Source organism: Electrona antarctica, assembly GCF_951216825.1.
Source record: "Electrona antarctica genome assembly, chromosome: 17".
Taxonomy (NCBI): Eukaryota; Metazoa; Chordata; class Actinopteri; order Myctophiformes; family Myctophidae; genus Electrona; species Electrona antarctica.
In genome coordinates this window covers 24,623,572-24,638,744 of record NC_136798.1, presented here as the reverse complement: position 1 = coordinate 24,638,744, position 15,173 = coordinate 24,623,572, and the positions used below count along the sequence as shown (strand labels likewise).

The 15,173-nt window shown below is 41.6% G+C and overlaps 1 protein-coding gene across 2 annotated transcripts; it reads left to right on the top strand.

Moving 5' to 3' along the window:
* Positions 1-9,316: 9,316 nt before the first annotated feature.
* cnr1 (cannabinoid receptor 1) lies at positions 9,317-13,548 on the top strand. Of its 2 annotated transcripts, XM_079526174.1 has the most exons (3): positions 9,317-9,585; positions 9,973-9,999; positions 11,245-13,548. In XM_079526174.1, the coding sequence occupies exon 3, from the start codon at positions 11,287-11,289 to the stop codon at positions 12,700-12,702; it is 1,416 nt and encodes a 471-aa protein (XP_079382300.1). In that variant the 5' UTR covers positions 9,317-9,585; positions 9,973-9,999; positions 11,245-11,286; the 3' UTR covers positions 12,703-13,548. The 2 variants fall into 2 exon arrangements, with proteins under 2 accessions (XP_079382300.1, XP_079382299.1); XM_079526173.1 differs by lacking the exon at positions 9,973-9,999.
* Positions 13,549-15,173: the final 1,625 nt, after the last annotated feature.

The window sequence follows — 15,173 nt, the reverse complement described above, 5'->3', positions numbered from 1 at the left end:
TATCCAAAAACATGCAACAGGAAAGCATATAAGCAATGATAGGGGGTAAGGTAGACTCAGACTGCGGCAGGAAATGGGGGAGGGGTTATTACACAGCTTGGGAAACAGCAGGGAGAAGAGTCTAGGTCAGGAGGACACTTGAAGCATTGACCAGGGTGTTTTGTAGAGAAGGGATGGGCAGATAAAGTGGGCAGATAAAGGGGTAAAAAGTGTCTTGCTTTCTTTGGGCCCCTGGTCGTGGAATGACCTGCAATCCAGACTAAAATTGGCCTCAAAAGTTCCTTTGAGAAATTTCAAAAGAGTCATCTAAAATGTACAGTCCGACACCTGCACAATTGCACATGTTCGGACGTGTAGGCTACTAGCCTTTGCATAGGCCCTTATATTTATTTTTTCCTGTTTTAAAATGTACACTGTGTGTGTATATACTCATTGTTAGTGTATCATTGTTGGGGATTTGTTGTATACTTTGTATAGGTTTCTTGAGGTATGTCATGGATGTATTATTTGGCTGTTGTGTAATTTGACATGTACTATGCAGCATTGAAGTGTAATCTTGTTTCTGCCTCTTGGCCAGTTCCCACTTGTAAAAGAGACTCTGTCTCCATGTGTTTTTACTGGTTAAATAAAGGTTAAATAAAATAATAAAAGATGATTAAAAAAGAACCGATCTTGAATCTAACATCGCAAGCTTATAGATCATTTATTTTTTAAATCACACATTCGCTGATCTACATTACTGTGTGTGTGTGTGTGTGTGTGTGTGTGTGTGTGTGTGTGTGTGTGTGTGTGTGTGTGTGTGTGTGTGTGTGTGTGTGTGTGTGTGTGTGTGTGTGTGTGTGTGTGTGTGTGTGTGTGTGTGTGTGTGTGTGTGTGTGTGTGTGTGTGTGTGTGTGTGTGTGTGTGTGAGAGAATGTTCTGTAGGGCAGGCTATCTCCTGAGTCCTGACACCCATGATAGCCTTCACCAGTGAATGCAATCAAAGTCCATCACAAGTCCATCACCAGTGATTTGAATAACATGAGGACAGCAACCGGAAGGGAACGTAAAAGGGGCTGATGTGAAGACTGATGGAGGTTGATTGGAGGTTGAAGACCAGCATGCCGCAGCATTCTGGATCGATTGAAGAAGGCGATTGAGCATGCCAGTGAGGAGGGAGCCGGGGGCTTATCAGTTTTAGGTATACACTCTATACTACTACTACTCTTAAAGGTAGTGTTAATTCACTTTTTTTTAAATCATGTTGTGGGCCGCATTGGACCTCTCCGCGGGGCCACAAATTGCCCGCGGATCACCAGTTTGACACCCCTAGTATAGATGGTATGCATTGCATAAAGTGAGTGGCAAGTCAACATGAAAAAGTGAGTTTAACGTTGTTTAATGCAATCGGATAGGACTTTTCTGTTTGGATGTATGTGCTGTCAAGGCCAGAAAGTTTTTTTGCCACTCAGTACTAGGCGTTACCACTTCCAGGTATGATGACAATGTCATGCACATATCCTCTTTCCACTAAAAGAGTTTTTAAATTATGCACAGAAAACAAAAAAACTCTGAACAACTGTTTTAGAACTAGACACTAACAGACATAATTCAAAGTAATTATTTTTATTTATTTTTTCTGCGTAATTGCATTGTAACGGTTTATGTTAATAGATAGTAAAGATTTGACTAATTTGTTATGCACTACTAATGATGCATTTGGAGTCGTATAACCTTCACACTGCATTCTATCTAATTACGGATGCAACAGACATAAGCTCATTTGTCTGTATGGCCTCGTGGGGCCTGTTTGATTCATGCTATGTGATAACCTTCATCTCTGGTTTAACCTATGTTGCCAAAACATGAGCAATGGACCTCTGAAGTTTCGGGAGGACGACAACTTGTAAGTCTCAAATCAGGGCAATATTAGTAATGAAAAATAAATGATTATGAATCTCGAGAACCTGAGAGAGGTGTTTGCTTTTTTGTTATTTTTTCCCAAACATTTTAATGAGCTTTTCTCCCTCAGCCAACCTGGGGAGACCCCTGAACTGAGCTCATGCTTCCTTCAATCACCTGACGGGGGGAGTTTCCCCGGTAGGACGTAGCACATGGAAGGAACATGTTATTCCAACCAGTTCCTTTCCCATCCATCAGGTGCCCCAGCTGACCAGGGGGAGGGTGGCCAGGGCAGGCCCTAAGCAATTTGGCGCCCTAGGCCGGAATCTTCGCGGAAAAATGGGACCCAGTGCCTCCCTGCTTGGCACTCAGCAGCAAGGGTTGGATTGGGGGTAAGTCCCTACGACATACTAGCATCATGTCCAGCCTCACACTACAGAAACAGGAGATAGGCTCCTGCCCTATGGATGGCTTGGCAAGGCTTATACGTACTTATATAACCCGAGAGAGGTCTTGACTGCCAAAGCTGGGTTGTGGTTTCCAACCTTTTTGAGTGGTGCAACCACTCCTATATAGACAGCTGGCTGTGTCCCTGGGTCTGTCCAAGCACGAAAATAGTGTTTGGTTGGTTTTAACCACCAAGTGTCACTGTTGCGCAGCCTAACACACATTAACAGTATATGAGATTTCGGGTGTGATAGTACAGTACAGTGACAGTACAGTATAGTAGAGGGACCGCCACACTGTAACTCTGTCCTTTCTCAACCATTTCGGATGAGGGGTGGCTCGCCGGAACTGGGCCGCCCCCCCCTGGGAGTTAGGATGTTCTGGGGACCCCCACACGGAGTTGCACCACCTACTTCACACAGGTGTGATTTTTCCTTTACTGTGTGTGTGTGTGTGTGTGTGTGTGTGTGTGTGTGTGTGTGTGTGTGTGTGTGTGTGTGTGTGTGTGTGTGTGTGTGTGTGTGTGTGTGTGTGTGTGTGTGTGTGTGTGTGTGTACTCTATGCTTTGCAATGAGTGGGACAAGTTGGCTATGGTGGACAAGTTGGACTGAGAATGTGCAAGCAGTGGAAGAAAGAAAGTTCTGATTTTGTACATGTATATTTAACTCCGACTCAATTTTCGTGGAACTAAGCAATGTCCTAAAAAAATCTGGGACGCATTGCAGTAGTGTGGATGAGGGAACATTAGGCCGGTGCAAAATGCATTACCATGCCTGGGTGAATACCTATCTGCCTCCTGTCTAGCAGTAACATAACTATGCAATTGCTCTTTCAATACTGCACTCAGTACATAATGGTACAAATAGTACAAATGTCGGAATGGTGCATATCTTACATGCCGGCAATGTCATGTTTATATGAACTCCCTTCAAAAGAATTATAAATAGTTTCCTTTATACATTTTGAATTTCAAAATGTTTTTTTAGGCATGCTGATATGTAACCTTGACTACCAATATTTCTGTATTGTTAATTTGCACTAGGTATATCAACATCCCATAATCAGATCTCATTGTTCTAGTTATTTAGTTTGAACTGTGGACTCATTGTGGGACTAAATTAGTCTAGTGAGAAGAGGTTTTCATGCACCCCATGGAAATATACTTCTAATCAGTGTTTTCTGATTAGAAGTGTCTATTATACAACTACCTGTTGTATATTATAATAATCTATCTATCTACCAGTAAGACGCCTGAGGGCGAGAAGCGACCGAGGTCACGTGCACGCAGCCCCCTCGTTGACGGCAGACTGCTGGCCGAGCGCTGGCGCTTTGGCATGGGGGGTCAGATCAACATGGAATGAATTCTGTACTGGCCATATAATAATAATAATAATAATAACTTTATTTATATAGCACTTTTCTGGACGGAGTCACAAAGTGCTGTACAACACAATCAATAAAAGCAACAAATCAACAACTTACAGTCAGCAATATAAAAACAACAATGTAATAGATAAAAATAGATAATAATACCGACAAAGTTCAGTGAAAAAACATTTAACGGGGCAGGGGGGGGAATGCTTTTCTGAACAAATACGTTTTGAGAAGTGATTTAAAAGATGCAATGGTATCTGCTTGTCGGATGGATTTGGGAAGGGTATTCCAAATTTTAGGGGCACGGATGGAGAAGGCTCGTTCTCCCTTGTTTACACGATGGAATTTCTCGGGAACCTTTAGGAGAGCCCCGTCTGAAGACCTAAGGGTGCGGGGAGGGTTATAGGGGTGTAGGAGATCCACAAGATATTGGGGAGCATATATATAAGGAGCATGTCTTGAGTGTACAGGATTTAATGAGGTCAGATCAACAATGGAATGTCAGAACAGGTCAGCTCCATACAGTATATGGAGATCTAAGGGTAGTAGCGGGGACATTCTCTTGGTACAGGGTTTGATGAGGGCCCAGGTAGGGCCTTGCCTTAATTTTCAGGCCTGTTGAGAACTCTAGTTTTCGCCGGCTGCCGGGCACAGCTGCACTAATAACTTTGGGGCAGGCCCGTCTAGAGTTTGAATGGACAGGTGGGCCTGTTGAGAACTCTAGTTTTCGCCGGCTGCCGGGCGTGGCTGCACTAATAACTTTGGGGCAGGCCTGTCTAGAGTTTGAAATTTGAATAGACATGGGTATAATAATAGTATAATATAAGTATAATATAAGTCAAAAGGGAGACATCGAGGAGCAAGGGGGAATGGGGAAGGATCAATATATGGAATGTCGGAACAGGTTCTGACATATATCCATATATGGAGATCTAAGGGTTTGAGGTCAGATGCAGAGTTGCTGGCCAATATTGATGACATCAGGGTACTCCATATATGGGCTTAACTGCGACAGCAGGTCGCATTTACTTTGACATCAGGGTCTCCACACATCTCCATCTGATTATGTCACATGATGTCACGACTCACGAGACCCTAGGAAAAATAAAGAGGAAGGTGCACGGAGGTGTGGCCCGGTCTCCTGCGGGAGGTTTGCACATGCTCAGTGTAAACAGGAACTGTGATGTGTTCCAGCAGAGGTGCTAGATAGAAAGCTAAAACCTTATGTAAATAATGAGATCCAGAACAGTTGAGAATTAAACAGCAGTCACCCTTCCCTTTTCAAATGTTTTATATCATCCACAGCACTTGAATGAACAGTATCCATGTTCCTTTGTCATTTCACAAAAATAAAAGTTTAACACAATTGTTTAACTACAATCAAAGCGAGCATCAAAAGAACATGGAAAATCCACAAAAAATATATACAAAAAACATTTAGTAAATGTACTTGTCCTTTGTCTTTCAGTCTGTTATACACAACATTTTTTCCACACGGTTATGAAATTGATATACTTTTTAAAATAAAATCAACATTGTGCTATTCTCTTTTTTTGATATCCTTTTTATTATTTCAGTTCAGGGTCAGCAACTCTCATGCACCTCTAGCACCTCTGCTGGAACACTCCATTATCGCAGTTCCTGTTTACACTGAGCATGCTGTGCAAACCTCCCGCAGGAGACCGGGCCACACCTCTGTGCACCTTCCTCTTTATTTTTCCTAGACGAGACAGAACACTGTCTGCTGTCCATGCTCCATTCTGAACTGAAGTGAACTCACTTCAAAGCTACTGAAGTGTAGAACATTATGTCCATCCCTGGCAGAGTCCTGTTCCGGTATTATGAACAATTACACGTGTGAAAATAGTAGAGATAGCGCCTCATTTCAGCACTGGAGTGGCACAGGGTTTTCGTGCTCTGCATGCTGAGGACATATCTGGACACAAAATGGAAATGGAACTCTGACAACTGATGCAACTGGCGTTTTTCATGCATGCCAATGCAGGTTGATGGGTATAGCTGCCTGCAGGAACACAGTATTGTGATGATGCCTAATGAGACCACTCAAAACATATTTTAATACAGTGATTGTGATTCATACAAAAAGGTAACTCTTCAATCTCGTGGTGAGTAACCTAACCATATCTACATATCCCTTTGTATTTAGGGTTTCTTCCTGGAGACTGAAACCTTGACAGTCAAACGTGCCAATGAAAAAAACAGTGATATAATGACATCACAATATCATCCCCTCCCCTAACCCCTCCCCCATTATCATACAGCAACAGCTGTGGGTGCGGCTTCAGTTCAGGTGGATCACCACCCGTCACCACCCACCAGGCAAACCAGGCATACTTAATGAACTGGTGGGCGTGTCCACATAAAAACGACATTTTAACAAATTCTGTACACTTTTTTGAAACAATTCTTCCACCTTATATAATAATACCGGATGATAATGTTTTATGGTGGAAAAAAATCACGGCACTCCATCTTTAAGTTGCCTATTTTGACTAGTATTACTCTTAAATATATGAACGGTGGTGGTTGAGTGGTTCTCAATCTCATTTTATTTGATATGGGCAGGAGATTAGATGTAGATTTGATATCCCATTAAATGACAAACAATATAACTTTGCCTTTAAAGAGACATATTTCTGTGATATCTGAATGCATATTTCTACACAATGCAGCATAGAAAGAGAGAGAGAGAGAGAGAGAGAGAATTTAAGTAAATTCAAGGTCCAGAAGGTCCAGATTTAATTCCACTGGTTGTGCGCCATACTATTTGAATTCCTAAGATGATGCTAATTACACTATGACTGAAAGTCACAGTGGACCGACATTCTAATTAGTGTTTCTAATTAGTGCATTTTGTTCCAGTGAGTAAAATGCTACAGCTACAAGGCCATTCTCTGCACAATCATTGCGTGCCTCCAAATGTGTGCCAACAGTTTGCTGAAAGGCTGTTTCAGAATGAGTAACCCCAAGAACACCCCACCCCCCCCCACACACACACACACACACACGCACACGCGCACACACACACACACACACGCACACACACACACAGACACACACACACACACAGACACACTCTCCCCCATACAGAAATGGTTTGTTGAGATAAAGGAGGAGGAACTTGACTGGCCTGCACTAACATCGTGTCAACCAGGCTTCCCAGCTAGGCCTGTCCACCCTGACCTTACCTGACACATGACAGTATATCCACGTCTGACCTTACCTGACACATGGCAGTATATCCACGCTAACCAACCTCATCCGTAAACGGACAAGGCTGACAATGGAGCATAGCAGTGTGCGTGGTTTTCTGGATCCACTGAAAAATCGGCCATTAATTTTCCCTTAGAGATTTACAAAAATATTTATATCAATTATTTTAAGACTAGAATCCAGCCCTCCAGGATCCTGGTGAATCATGATCATAACATTTTTGATTCTGTGAAGAATTTCTTTAAAAAAAAATTAATTATATGATATACTACATTGAATTACTATGAAAACCTGCAAAACCTGTCCGTCAGTCCCTCCGTCATGCCTCCATATATGGTTGTCAGTCTGTCACGCCTTGTGACACGTCACGCCAGCATATATGGCCATCAGTCCGTCACGCCTCACGATACCTGTCCATTTAAACTCTAGACGGGCCCGCCCCAAAGTTATTAGCACATACACAAATTTTTCGCCCTACCCGGCCCGAAAACATAATAATAAAAAAGGTCCATATATGGGCATTCCCAGACCTTTATAGTTTCAGTGCGACCTTGCCCTCAGCGTGACCTGCTTCTCGCCCTCAGGGCGTCTTACTGGTAAATACCCTTTGTTTAGCGGTTTTCATTTCTCTTTCTTCACAGACTCAAAGGTGTTATGGTCATGATTCACCTGCAGGATCATGGATGGCTTGATTCTATAGGCTTAAAATAATTTGTATAAATCCACGCCCACTGCTATGCTCTATCACTCTGACCTTCTTTGCCATGCCATTCCACTTCCAGGCCTCTTAGATCTTCTGACCAACTAGTCCTGTTGGTTGTTCCTCAGTCCTGGATGAAAGCTATAAGGTGACTGTGCCTGTGACTATTCCATTTGAGAAAGCAAACGGTCAAATGATGGGAAAAACTGAATAGTGCCACTTTTTATTAACTTTTTCCCATCATTTGACAGTTTTAAATCCTGTGTTAAGACACACCTTTTTACATTGGCGAATAAGTCTTCTGTGTTTTGTATTTTATACTGTACCTTTATTTTTATGCGTTTCATTATTCTTTTTTCATTGTCTTTGATGAAGTGGTTTTTAAACGTGCATGCTTTATAAATAGACATGACAGTTTTGAAGCTGCTTGATTCAATATCACCCATCAGTCAATTTAGTGCTTTATAAATACATGACAGTTTTGAAGCTGCTTGATTCAATATCACCCCCCCCACACACACACACACACACACACACGCACGCGCACACACATACTCAACTCCATTGGGAGCTATTTTCGATTCATTATTTCATTATGTTAATATTTTCTGGCATGTCATGTTGCTTCAAGTCCATGAAATTCATGCATGAAATTAATTGAAAAATTATTGTCTCCTCGTGCATTACAATTAGCCTATAAATATGATATCTCATATCTGTCATCAGAACCAGGGAGGTGTTTTTTCAATGAGTGGTTATAACGTGGAGTTTGATGGGCTTATAAGGGCATCTGATCAAATATAAAATTAAAATATCTAAATACGGAATTAAGCAACTGACATGAAACATGAAAATGACCCTGAAGTGTTTTAAAGTGAAATACCCTAAAGTTTTAACCATATCAAACACGTTAGTTTGGAAAGGAATGTGCATGGGCTCTCAAGCTAATATGGTGTTTACTAACAATACACCTTCAAATTTGCCTAGGCCTACTATTTCTTTCTTCAAATATATTTTACTAATACAGACAGATAGACAGTATAGGAGAAGGATGGGTAGAAGCATGTGGTCTATATGTGAGACTCATAGTTGACTGCGATAAAGATTAACCCTTCTGTGTGTTCTGACTACATTATCCGCCTTGCATAACTCGCACATATACGTTGCGCGCACGCACACACACACACACACACACACACACACACACACACACACACACACACACACACACACACACACACACGTACAGTATATTACCTAGGCTACATATATAGTCCGGGATGGGCATTTCTCTGGGCGTATCCTGAAATAGGAGGTGGGCTATATTTTTGTTAATTGAGTTTATCTCAATTATTTCACGAACCATGTTCTTCTCCTTTGTGCGTCTCTGTGCTTTTGTGCATCTGTCTGCGTTCAGTCAGCCTTCTGTTGTAGCCTATAGTTTGTGATGCTGCAGTCCTTTGTTCGTCCCATATACAATATCTTTGTGCTTTACAGCTTTGGGGGAATCAAATCCTATACAGACAGTGTTCTTTGTGGAACGGCTCTGACAGTTCAGTTACATCATGGGCAGGGCGCATCAAGCTGTGGAGAACGCGTTTCGGAGCACGTGACCCGGCTTTATAACACGACCCTTCATAAGTATGAACGCAGACAGAAAGAGCGTCAGTGTGCCACACTCATCAATGAGAAGCGACGAGATAGTCAAGAAGCCGAAAAGAGAGAGCAAAGAAAACATTCTTCACAATTGCAATTAGCACAATTAGCAGATGAACTGAGATGATTACTGTGTTCTGCCGCCCACATCATATCATAATGTGCATGCATCAGGTTTTCCGTCTCTTTTATGTGACATTTTTGTTTAAATGCTGCGAGTTGGATTAACGCACTGGGGATAGTCTATCATCGGTGTTGGGGAGATTCTGCACATCTGGAACAAAATATGTAAGGTAAAACTAAACTTTTCTATTTTCATAAACTACAACAGCAACAGACAAAACGAATTAATTTAAACGTCCATATGTGCTGTATGTACTGGTTTCTTATTTTGCGGTAGGTTATATGTGAATGAGTATATAGGCTATACTTTAGGCTATATACTTTAAAATACATTTGTTTTCCAAAAAGTAATTTGGAATAGACTATGACATTTTATTCTTATAGCCAAGGGCATTTATTATCCGTGAATATATTTGTCTTATTACTGAAATTAAGCCATACACAAAACAGATCTGATATAAGTATATTTGTATTACATACATTATAATGTGTGATTGTCTCGCTCCACTGTAGCTACTGTTTTATACTGAATTTTCTACTGAATTATGCCCCTATAGCTGGAGCATGACATCTTTCAGATAGAGGTTAGTGCAATTTTCAAAATGAACTTCTGGAATCAGGAATACTAGATATTGCATGCCCATGTGTTCCAATTAAGTGACCTCTATTCCTTAAGCAAGCAGGGGTTGTCAACCTGTCGGTCGCGACGCTTCGGGGGGGTGGGTCGCCAGATTATTATAATTTTTTCCCCCAACTCTACAGTTATATAAGCCTAATTCAGTATAGAAGCACAATAAGGTTTTTTTTTTTTAGAATATACTTGCTACCTGTAGTGCGAGTGCGACTTTTCTATGCGAGTATAGTTTATACGAGAAGAGCTTATTCATTGACATGTCAAAAGCAAATATACAGACGAGGGTGTTGCTGTTTGTGTGTTCCAATCAAACCGAGATTGATTCCACCTGTTGTGTTCCAAAACAATCATCTCAGCTGTAATATTACTAAAACGTGTAAGAAATGTAATTATTTTGCAAGCAATGGCTGTAAATGAACAGTTTACATAGACCTATGTGCATGCATCAACTTTAATAATTAAACCATAATCCATAACCTTTCAGTATTTATTTATTTATGATGTATATTACTTCTTTATTATTAAGGTTATTGTAGCCATCAATTTGCATGGGGGGGGGGGGGCTTATAAAGCTCACATTTCTGCACGTTGATATTTTCTAATATTTGCATAATTTTTAGATGAGTCAGCATTCATCAGTGAATTATCTTTCAAGGAGTCATTTCAATCAGAATATAGCAGAAAAATGCAGCAGCCTACTCTCTGTGCCAACCTCATCATCCATCAGATGATGGACTTTCTCCCCATGAGCCCACATAGTACTGTACTCTGAAATGTCATTTCTGCTATGGAAAATAAAGATATTAGGGAAATATATAGTTTTAGCTAATCTTTTCAAATATTTGCAATATAGGGCTTGTACACCATAAGGGCTCTCTTTTCAGTGTTTGGGTTAGGTTAATAACCTCTTAATCCCTATTCAAAGATTTTGAAAAATAGCCGATCTACAAGTTCTACGGAGCCCCTGAATGGCCATGCATTCAAAATATATTTTATCTTGTCCGTACAAAATAATATCTCGTCCGTACAAGATATTATCTCGTCCGGACCAGATAAAATATATATGGAATGCATGGCCATTCAGGGGCTCCGTAAATTCACCTAGGTTGGTTGGCTTTTCTTTTTTTTCTTTTTTTAATATGATGGCATGTTGGTTGCAAGTGTTTAAAAACATATGTCTTTCATCCATTTTCAGGTTGAACAGACTTAGACTGCAGTATTACCCTCAGACACAGCCATGAAGTCCGTACTGGATGGCGTGGCGGACACCACTTTCCGGACTATTACCTCTGGTTTACAGTATCTGGGCTCCAATGACGCGAACTATGACGATGCCACCATGGACGCAGATTTCACAAAGGGCGGCTTCGCCTTCCAGAAGCCCCTGTCTGCTTTCCGAAGCAACTCTTTCCCTGACAAACTGCCTCCGGACGAGGAGATGATCCTCAAAGGCATCCTGTTCTTTCCCACCAACGCCACAGACACTTTTGGCAACCAGAGCTCGTTTGGAGATGAGAGGAATGGTATCCAGTGTGGTGAGAACTTGGACATGAACTTGGAGTGTTTCATGATCCTGACTCCCAGCCAGCAGCTGGCTGTGGCTGTGATGTCACTGACCTTGGGCACGTTCACCGTGCTGGAGAACCTGGTAGTGCTGTGTGTCATCCTGCAGGCCCGCAATCTTCGCTGCCGGCCGTCATATCACTTCATAGGCAGCCTGGCTGTGGCCGACCTGCTGGGCAGTGTCATCTTTGTCTACAGCTTCCTGGACTTCCATGTTTTCCACCGGATGGACAGTCCCAACGTTTTCCTCTTCAAGCTGGGAGGAGTCATCGCGTCCTTTACCGCGTCTGTTGGGAGCCTCTTCCTGACGGCCATTGACCGCTACATCTCCATACACCGGCCTCTGGCCTACAGGCGCATAGTGACGCGGACCAAAGCCGTCATTGCCTTCTGCGTGATGTGGACCATCTCCATCGTCATTGCAGTGCTCCCTATGCTGGGCTGGAACTGCAAGCAGCTTCAGTCTGTCTGCTCTGATCTCTTCCCTCTGATTGATAAGAACTATCTGATGTTCTGGATCGGAGTGACTAGTGCGCTTGTCCTCTTCATCATCTACGCCTACATGTATATCCTGTGGAAGGCACATCACCATGCCGTGCGAATGCTGAGCCGCACCTCCCAGAAGAGCTTGGTGGTGTATTCAGCAGATGGGACTAAGGTGCAGTCAACCCGCCCTGAGCAGACACGAATGGACATCCGCTTGGCCAAGACCCTGGTGCTTATCCTGGTTGTTCTGGTCATCTGCTGGGGCCCGGTGCTCGCCATCATGGTCTACGACCTGTTCTGGAGAATGGACGACGACATCAAGACAGTGTTTGCGTTCTGCAGCATGCTCTGCCTGCTCAACTCCACCGTCAATCCCATCATTTATGCCCTGAGAAGCAAGGACCTGAGGCATGCCTTCCTCAGCTCGTGCAGTGCGTGCAGGGGCAGTGCCCAGCAGCTGGATAATAGCCTCGAGTCGGACTGCCAGAATAGACATGCCACCATTGCCGCCCACAGGGCTGCAGAGAGCTGTGTGAAGACCACTGTGAAAATAGCCAAAGTGACAATGTCTGTATCAACTGAGACGTCTGCAGAAGCGGTCTAATCAGTTTCGTCATGGGGGAAACTTTGTAAATGTCATCCTTTCCAAACAATGCCATTAAACATTAAAAAGCTGAACTATGCTTTGCAAGTGAGATGTACCTCATCATCTGAAAGTATTGAATTACACTCACATAAAAATGATTCAGTGGTGAACTACTCCATTATTTTATGTTACGAGTGCCAGTATACAGTATATAGTGTTCCTGTGCCAAAGTGCCAAATAGGAATGAAAGATACGAGGGAGTTGAATTCTTTGAGAATTATTATAGATTATCATGAGTCTGTTGTTTGCCATGGACTTCATGATATCCAACTAGTGAAGGAATATTATATTTTTGTACTGTCAATTCAGGTTCTGAAAACAATATATTGTCATTTATGGGATAAGGGGCTACTGACATTTTTAATTAGAAATGTTTTAATATGTTATTGAGATGTCATGTCTGTTGCACCAAAAGGAAGGACAACAAATCTTTGCATCTCGACCTTCAATAGGCATTGTGTATAAGTTGTGTATAACATTTCTCATGGGTAGAGAGCTGAAGCAACTTTGAGAGTACCCTACCCCTCAAACATTGACATTATTTGTCATCTTTGTATTGCTCAAAGAGTTCACCTGTGTGAAGTGATTCAATCTTAGGCTACTCCATCGCATGACTGCATCGCTTGCCAAAAATAACTTGTTTTTGCTAACAGCACGTCACGATTCAACATGAAAATCATTTATTGTTGGCAAGTCACAACCATTGTACTACAAAGCATACATTTGGTTCAGAATCAACTTCACAGATGAGAATTCATTTTCATCTCTAACTAACATCTAAATGGAAATGAAGGTAAAAAAGTTTGTTAAAAAAAGAAGGAAAAAAAAGATTCACAACTTTCAAGTATGTGGAAAATCTCTTATGACAGAGGGACTGTCCCTCTCGTCGATTTCTTTAGTCTCTTGCTGTTAGACATTTATAGTAACGTGTCTTTGTTCAAATGTATACCTAACAACTGTATAGCGTCTCTTGTAAAATAAGTGTTCAAATCGAACAGTTCAGCTATTAGGCAAGACATTTTGGCCAAAGCTTAGCTTAACACATTAAATGAAACTGAATTTGGATATATACAGCGTGCTGGCCACTACTGTGAAACATTTGAATTGGTTTATAACGGTCTGAATATAGCTGCTTTCACCAGGTTAATGGATTGCATTAGACTCAGCCTTGTACGTTTGTGATATCTTGTGAATATTCCAATCTAAGCCTTGCATCATTGCAGTGAGGTGTTTTAGTGCTATACTGTAAAATGGGGAGGGGTCATTTGATGACAATGCAACCTGTGCACAGGCCTTGTGAAGTGCTTTTTGCGTAAATCTAAATAAAATATGTCTGCTGTAAGCTTTACTTATCTAAAGGAAGGAACAAGGTATTTTCATTATTTGGTAAGTTGAATTGAAGTTACTGTGTCTGCATTGTATGAATAACTGACGATCCAATCGAAAGCATTGGGGACAATGTAATTTCCTGTTTGTACTAAGCTAGAAATCTCAAAGCACAATTGTTATGTAGACATTTATCTTGGTGTAAAGCTATCCAGACAGCTGTTTGATCACTATGCTTTGCTGCCTCTTGTATTGTTGAGTGTTGGCGATCAAATGTCACCTGTCAAGTGGCTTCTGTACAGTGGTGGCATTATGAGAATTCTGAATTTAATAAAAAGAAAAAAGAACAATCAGTCAAGTGTGCGCATTGCTGTTTTCAACTTTTGAATAAAGACACAGCTGGCTGTTGATTTGTTTGCAATTATTGGATTCTTATTCTGTGTTGAATAATTCATGAAGATTAACATTAGCCTGAAGACTATACATGTTAAATTTACCAGAAGATCAGGCTAGGCCTCATCAATGTCTAACAGAAAAGGTGGTGAATAAATGAAGCCCTGGGCTGACTCCAAAGGTTTTCAGAGAGGCTTTATCCACCCCTAGTGGATGTTCCATCAACAGCCTCAACATCAGGTGTCTTACAAGTTACAACTGGTATTTCAAAGATTGTCAATGAAGACAAAAGTAGGCTACCATATGTTGTGGGCAGTGAAATTGCCCACAAATAAAATTTCAGTGGCTGCAATGTTGCTATAGCTGTAATGCACATGCATGTGGTAATAAATGGCTTAGAAATAGAAAACCATTGTGTGGTATTTGTATTCCTCAACAAAATGTCCTCCAATGGAAATATCAGCTATGATTTGCTGCCATCTTTTGGGTCATAGGCCTACTGCAACATGTATTAGGGATTCTAATAATAGCTCGGATGTATGGTGGGATAAAATAAAATAAATTCCATCTAAAGTATAAACAGTAAAAACAAGGGGTGGGGGTTATCAGGGGAAAGCCAGATTGAAACGGATAGTTTTGTGAGCCGTTTTAAAGGATGGGAGTTGTGGGCAAGTGATGTGGTTAGCGGTGTGTTCAACAGGGAGGTAGAG

Excerpts from the sequence above, each read along its gene's own strand:
- cnr1 (XM_079526173.1), top strand. The coding sequence starts at position 11,287 with ATGAAGTCCGTACTGGATGGCGTGGCGGACACCACTTTCCGGACTATT.